This window comes from Salvelinus alpinus, chromosome 4 (genome assembly GCF_045679555.1).
Source record: "Salvelinus alpinus chromosome 4, SLU_Salpinus.1, whole genome shotgun sequence".
NCBI lineage: Eukaryota > Metazoa > Chordata > Actinopteri > Salmoniformes > Salmonidae > Salvelinus > Salvelinus alpinus.
Genome location: NC_092089.1, coordinates 101,386,812 through 101,394,939, shown reverse-complemented (window position 1 = coordinate 101,394,939; position 8,128 = coordinate 101,386,812). Strand labels below are relative to the sequence as shown.

The window sequence follows — 8,128 nt, the reverse complement described above, 5'->3', positions numbered from 1 at the left end:
ATTTAGTAGTGGATTGCATTTAGTAGTGGAGTACATTTAGTAGGGGATTACATTTAGTAGGGGGATTGCATTTAGTAGGGGATTGCATTTAGTAGGGGATTGCATTTAGTAGTGGATTGCATTTAGTAGGGGATTGCATTTAGTAGGGGATTGCATTTAGTAGTGGAGTACATTTAGTAGGGGATTACATTTAGTGGTGAATTACATACAAGTGTAACTTCATCACCTTATGTGTGACGTACAACAGAGACTCACCAATAGATACAGAACGTTGTGGACTCACAGCTCTCAGCTTCAAACACCTGACTGACTCAACTGTTCTGGGGAACTACAGTGAGCTTCATATTGTCGAACAATGTGACCGGTGAGATATAGAACGTGATCTTCTTGATCTCCTAACGTATTGCACAAGTTGACTGCAGGTTTTTACTTAAAGTAACTACAAATATTCAGATTGGTTTAAAAAAATACATAAATAATTTGACTGTATTAACAAAACCGTCCTGTGGCTTTTTCCAAATTTCCAAGTATACGGTATACCACCCAAGGCTAGCAACTACTGCCCGTTGGTAATGGACTACGACCAAGACTAGAAACTACTGCTATTTTGAGGGCTATTCTCTAGTATATTATGGAAGCTTTAGAAGGTTCTAGAAGTTTTTGGCTGATGGACTGCAGCCCATAATCGGGTGTGTCTCAGCCCAAAATCCTTTATTTGGTTTAATATCAGTGTGTACCGCTCAGTATACAAATCTAACTGTCTATGTCCCCTCCTCTCTCCCCTCCCTCCCTCTCTCCTCCTCACCCACTCCCCTCTTTTCCCCTCTCGTCCTCTTCTCCCCTCTCGTCCTCTTCTCCCCTCTCGTCCTCTTCTCCCCTCTCGTCCTCTTCTCCCCTCTCGTCCTCTTCTCCCCTCTCGTCCTCTTCTCCCCTCTCGTCCTCTCCTCCCCTCTCGTCCTCTTCTCCCCTCTCGTCCTCTTCTCCCCTCTCGTCCTCTTCTCCCCTCTCGTCCTCTCCTCCCCTCTCGTCCTCTCCTCCCCTCTCGTCCTCTCCTCCCCTCTCGTCCTCTCCTCCCCTCTCCTCTCGTCCTCGCCCCTCTCCTCCCTCCTCGCCCCTCTCCTCCCCTGTCTCCTCTCGCCCCTCTCCTCCCCTCTCTCCTCTCTCCCCTCCCCTCCCCTCCCCTCTCCTCTCTCCCTCCCCTCTCCTCCCCTCTCTCCCTCCCTCTCCTCTCCCCTCCCCTCCCCTCTCCTCCCCTCTCTCCCTCCCTCTCCTCTCCTCCCCTCTCTCCCTTCTCCTCCTCCCCTCTCTCCCCTCCCCTCTCTCCCTTCTCCTCCTCTCCTCCAGTGTCCATCATCTGCTGTATCTTCATGTTGTTCCTGTTTCTCTCAGAGCTGAAGGGATTCATAGCCACTGAAATGTAAGTACACACACACACACACACACACACACACACACACACACACACACACACACACACACACACACCACCTCTACCTCCACTGACACATTAAATACTAAAAGTACCTGACACATTATTTCCTGTGGTTTAAACCCCAGAGACATTCATTGGAAGTTAATAAAACAGTATTTTTATTGTTCTGTCTCTTGGTCTTCCTATCTGGGGGTTTCCCCTAAAACACACAGACATAGAAATACCCTCACATGCAGATGTATGAACAGACATCATTCATAGCCAGTCAACTGTAAGTACAGTACATCACCGTATCTCCTGTCTTAACCACAGATCTTGGGTCAGATTACCTTCACTCCGTGTAGTCTGAGATACAGTCCACGCACTCGTCTCCACTCAACTCTGTTGATTTTTTAAAATGTTTTATTTCACCTTTTATTTAACCAGGTAGGCTAGTTGAGAGCAAGTTCTCATTTACAACTGCGACCTGGACAAGATAAAGCAAAGCAGTTCGACAGAAACAACACAGAGTTACACATGGAATAAACAAACATACAGTCAATAATACAGTAGAAAAAGTCTATATACAGTGTGTGCAAATGAGGTAGGATAAGGGAGGTAGGCAATGAATAGGCCATAGTGGCGAAGTTAATACAATATAGCAATTAAACACTGGAGTGATAGATGTGCAGAAGATGAATGTGCAAGTAGAGATACTGGGGTGCAAAGGAGCAAGATAAATAAATAAATACAGTATGGGGATGAGGTAGATTGGATGGGCTATTTACAGATGGGCTATGTACAGGTGAAGTGATCTGTGAGCTGCTCTGACAGCTGGTGCTTAAAGCTAGTGAGCTAGATGTGGAGTCCATGGTGGAGTTGTACTTGGTTATCCTAAACCCTTTAACTATTACGGTGACGCCAACATATCTGACTCCAAATCAATTAGTTAGGGACTTCATCCTTTATTTGTTGTATGGATCCCCGTTGCCATGACGACATCTAGTTGGTAGCTCCTGGGGTCTATACACACAACAAAAATACATTATAGACGTAAGAGTTTTACCATTTACAATGTTTATTAGGGACCATCTATCCTTACAATGCTGGACCAATCAGTGTTGGTTAGGGACCATCTATCCTTACAATGCTGGACCAATCAGTGTTGGTTAGGGACCATCTATCCTTACAATGCTGGACCAATCAGTGTTGGTTAGGGACCATCTATCCTTACAATGCTGAACCAATCAGTGTTGGTTAGGGACTTCATCTATCCTCTCCCTCTGGGCTTCACACGTGAAATGTAAAAAAAATGCCCAAAATCTAATTATTTCCTTTTCTGTTAAAGACGCAACAAAGACAGAAACGTAACAAGAGTGTTGATCAAGAATGAGGATGTCTGGTGTTCATTATGATGCTTTGTTGACGCGTCTGGTGTCGTAACCAACATGGAGACATCTTTCTGACCAGGATATTAGGCTGTGTGCATGAGTCAGCTTGAGATAGGGGGAGGAAGGGGTGTATAGCTTCTCCTGTGCTGGGTGAGAGGAGCAGGGGGAGGAGTGGAGAGGAGGACAGCTTATTTACGCTGGGCTGTAGGAGAGGTGGAGGGCAGGGGGAGGAGAGAAAGGAAATTAGATGACAAAGAAGCACCAATGTACTTTTCTCATAATTAGCAGGGAGAGGAACATTGTGGGTACATTGTGACAGCTGGGGGTGAATCAGAACATTGTGACAGCTGGGGGTGAATCAGAACATTGTGACAGCTGGGGGTGAATCAGAACATTGTGACAGCTGGGGGTGAATCAGAACATTGTGACAGCTGGGGGTGAATCAGAACATTGTGGATACATTGTGACAGCTGGGGGTGAATCAGAACATTGTGACAGCTGGGGGTGAATCAGAACATTGTGACAGCTGGGGGTGAATCAGAACATTGTGACAGCTGGGGGTGAATCAGAACATTGTGACAGCTGGGGGTGAATCAGAACATTGTGACAGCTGGGGGTGAATCAGAACATTGTGACAGCTGGGGGTGAATCAGAACATTGTGACAGCTGGGGGTGAATCAGAACATTGTGACAGCTGGGGGTGAATCAGAACATGGTGGATACATTGTGACAGCTGGGGGTGAATCAGAACATTGTGACAGCTGGGGGGTGAATCAGAACATTGTGGATACATTGTGACAGCTGGGGGTGAATCAGAACATTGTGACAGCTGGGGGTGAATCAGTACATTGTGACAGCTGGGGGTGAATCAGAACATTGTGACAGCTGGGGGTGAATCAGAACATTGTGACAGCTGGGGGTGAATCAGAACATTGTGACAGCTGGGGGTGAATCAGAACATTGTGGATACATTGTGACAGCTGGGGGTGAATCAGAACATTGTGACAGCTGGGGGTGAATCAGAACATTGTGGGTACATTGTGACAGCTGGGGGTGAATCAGAACATTGTGACAGCTGGGGGTGAATCAGAACATTGTGGGTACATTGTGACAGCTGGGGGTGAATCAGAACATTGTGACAGCTGGGGATGAATCAGAACATTGTGGGTACATTGTGACAGCTGGGGGTGAATCAGAACATTGTGACAGCTGGGGGGTGAATCAGAACATTGTGGATACATTGTGACAGCTGGGGGTGAATCAGAACATTGTGACAGCTGGGGGTGAATCAGAACATTGTGGGTACATTGTGACAGCTGGGGGTGAATCAGAACATTGTGACAGCTGGGGGTGAATCAGAACATTGTGACAGCTGGGGGTGAATCAGAACATTGTGACAGCTGGGGGTGAATCAGAACATTGTGACAGCTGGGGGTGAATCAGAACATTGTGACAGCTGGGGGTGAATCAGAACATTGTGACAGCTGGGGGTGAATCAGAACATTGTGACAGCTGGGGGTGAATCAGAACATTGTGACAGCTGGGGGTGAATCAGAACATTGTGACAGCTGGGGGTGAATCAGAACATTGTGACAGCTGGGGGTGAATCAGAACATTGTGGGGACATTGTGACAGCTGGGGGTGAATCAGAACATTGTGACAGCTGGGGGTGAATCAGAACATTGTGGGTACATTGTGACAGCTGGGGGTGAATCAGAACATTGTGGATACATTGTGACAGCTGGGGGTGAATCAGAACATTGTGACAGCTGGGGGTGAATCAGAACATTGTGACAGCTGGGAGTGAATCAGAACATTGTGACAGCTGGGGGGGAATCAGAACATTGTGACAGCTGGGGGTGAATCAGAACATTGTGACAGCTGGGGATGAATCAGAACATTGTGACAGCTGGGGGTGAATCAGAACATTGTGACAGCTGGGGGGGAATCAGAACATTGTGACAGCTGGGGGTGAATCAGAACATTGTGACAGCTGGGGGTGAATCAGAACATTGTGACAGCTGGGGGTGAATCAGAACATTGTGACAGCTGGGGGTGAATCAGAACATTGTGACAGCTGGGGGTGAATCAGAACATTGTGACAGCTGGGGGTGAATCAGAACATTGTGACAGCTGGGGGTGAATCAGAACATTGTGGATACATTGTGACAGCTGGGGGTGAATCAGAACATTGTGACAGCTGGGGGTGAATCAGAACATTGTGACAGCTGGGGGTGAATCAGAACATTGTGGGTACATTGTGACAGCTGGGGGTGAATCAGAACATTGTGACAGCTGGGGGTGAATCAGAACATTGTGACAGCTGGGGGTGAATCAGAACATTGTGACAGCTGGGGGTGAATCAGAACATTGTGACAGCTGGGGGGGAATCAGAACATTGTGACAGCTGGGGGTGAATCAGAACATTGTGACAGCTGGGGGTGAATCAGAACATTGTGACAGCTGGGGGTGAATCAGAACATTGTGACAGCTGGGGGTGAATCAGAACATTGTGGATACATTGTGACAGCTGGGGGTGAATCAGAACATTGTGACAGCTGGGGGTGAATCAGAACATTGTGACAGCTGGGGGTGAATCAGAACATTGTGACAGCTGGGGGTGAATCAGAACATTGTGGGTACATTGTGACAGCTGGGGGTGAATCAGAACATTGTGACAGCTGGGGGTGAATCAGAACATTGTGGATACATTGTGACAGCTGGGGGTGAATCAGAACATTGTGACAGCTGGGGGTGAATCAGAACATTGTGACAGCTGGGGGTGAATCAGAACATTGTGACAGCTGGGGGTGAATCAGAACATTGTGACAGCTGGGGGTGAATCAGAACATTGTGACAGCTGGGGGTGAATCAGAACATTGTGACAGCTGGGGGTGAATCAGAACATTGTGACAGCTGGGGGTGAATCAGAACATTGTGACAGCTGGGGGTGAATCAGAACATTGTGGATACATTGTGACAGCTGGGGGTGAATCAGAACATTGTGACAGCTGGGGGTGAATCAGAACATTGTGGGTACATTGTGACAGCTGGGGGTGAATCAGAACATTGTGACAGCTGGGGGTGAATCAGAACATTGTGGATACATTGTGACAGCTGGGGGTGAATCAGAACATTGTGACAGCTGGGGGTGAATCAGAACATTGTGACAGCTGGGGGTGAATCAGAACATTGTGACAGCTGGGGGTGAATCAGAACATTGTGACAGCTGGGGGTGAATCAGAACATTGTGACAGCTGGGGGTGAATCAGAACATTGTGACAGCTGGGGGTGAATCAGAACATTGTGACAGCTGGGGGTGAATCAGAACATTGTGGATACATTGTGACAGCTGGGGGTGAATCAGAACATTGTGACAGCTGGGGGTGAATCAGAACATTGTGACAGCTGGGGGTGAATCAGAACATTGTGACAGCTGGGGGTGAATCAGAACATTGTGGGTACATTGTGACAGCTGGGTGTGAATCAGAACATTGTGACAGCTGGGGGTGAATCAGAACATTGTGGATACATTGTGACAGCTGGGGGTGAATCAGAACATTGTGACAGCTGGGGGTGAATCAGAACATTGTGACAGCTGGGGGTGAATCAGAACATTGTGACAGCTGGGGGTGAATCAGAACATTGTGGGTACATTGTGACAGCAGGGGGTGAATCAGAACATTGTGACAGCTGGGGGTGAATCAGTACATTGTGGGTACATTGTGACAGCAGGGGGTGAATCAGAACATTGTGACAGCTGGGGGTGAATCAGAACATTGTGGGTACATTGTGACAGCTGGGGGTGAATCAGAACATTGTGACAGCTGGGGGTGAATCAGAACATTGTGACAGCTGGGGGTGAATCAGTACATTGTGACAGCTGGGGGTGAATCAGAACATTGTGACAGCTGGGGGTGAATCAGAACATTGTGACAGCTGGGGGTGAATCAGAACATTGTGACAGCTGGGGATGAATCAGAACATTGTGGGTACATTGTGACAGCTGGGGGTGAATCAGAACATTGTGACAGCTGGGGGGTGAATCAGAACATTGTGGATACATTGTGACAGCTGGGGGTGAATCAGAACATTGTGACAGCTGGGGGTGAATCAGTACATTGTGACAGCTGGGGGTGAATCAGAACATTGTGACAGCTGGGGGTGAATCAGAACATTGTGACAGCTGGGGGTGAATCAGAACATTGTGACAGCTGGGGGTTAATCAGAACATTGTGGATACATTGTGACAGCTGGGGGTGAATCAGAACATTGTGACAGCTGGGGGTGAATCAGAACATTGTGGGTACATTGTGACAGCTGGGGGTGAATCAGAACATTGTGACAGCTGGGGGTGAATCAGAACATTGTGGGTACATTGTGACAGCTGGGGGTGAATCAGAACATTGTGACAGCTGGGGATGAATCAGAACATTGTGGGTACATTGTGACAGCTGGGGGTGAATCAGAACATTGTGACAGCTGGGGGGTGAATCAGAACATTGTGGATACATTGTGACAGCTGGGGGTGAATCAGAACATTGTGACAGCTGGGGGTGAATCAGAACATTGTGGGTACATTGTGACAGCTGGGGGTGAATCAGAACATTGTGACAGCTGGGGATGAATCAGAACATTGTGGGTACATTGTGACAGCTGGGGGGTGAATCAGAACATTGTGACAGCTGGGGGTGAATCAGAACATTGTGACAGCTGGGGATGAATCAGAACATTGTGGGTACATTGTGACAGCTGGGGGGTGAATCAGAACATTGTGACAGCTGGGGGTGAATCAGAACATTGTGACAGCTGGGGGTGAATCAGAACATTGTGGATACATTGTGACAGCTGGGGGTGAATCAGAACATTGTGACAGCTGGGGGTGAATCAGAACATTGTGACAGCTGGGGGTGAATCAGAACATTGTGGATACATTGTGACAGCTGGGGGTGAATCAGAACATTGTGACAGCTGGGGGTGAATCAGAACATTGTGACAGCTGGGGGGTGAATCAGAACATTGTGGATACATTGTGACAGCTGGGGGTGAATCAGAACATTGTGACAGCTGGGGGTGAATCAGAACATTGTGACAGCTGGGGGGTGAATCAGAACATTGTGGATACATTGTGATAGCTGGGGGTGAATCAGAACATTGTGGATACATTGTGACAGCTGGGGGTGAATCAGAACATTGTGACAGCTGGGGGTGAATCAGAACATTGTGACAGCTGGGGGTGAATCAGAACATTGTGACAGCTGGGGGTGAATCAGAACATTGTGACAGCTGGGGGTGAATCAGAACATTGTGGATACATTGTGACAGC

General features: G+C 47.8%; 1 protein-coding gene across 1 annotated transcript in view; it reads left to right on the top strand.

Annotated features, from left to right (window-relative positions):
• ergic1 (endoplasmic reticulum-golgi intermediate compartment 1) overlaps positions 1 to 8,128 on the top strand; it is a 59,518-nt gene that overhangs the window by 16,920 nt on the left and 34,470 nt on the right. Inside the window, exon 3 of the mRNA XM_071399795.1 lies at positions 1,345 to 1,417. Coding sequence (XP_071255896.1) covers positions 1,345 to 1,417 — 73 coding nt within the window. The remainder of the gene's footprint in view (positions 1 to 1,344; positions 1,418 to 8,128) is intronic.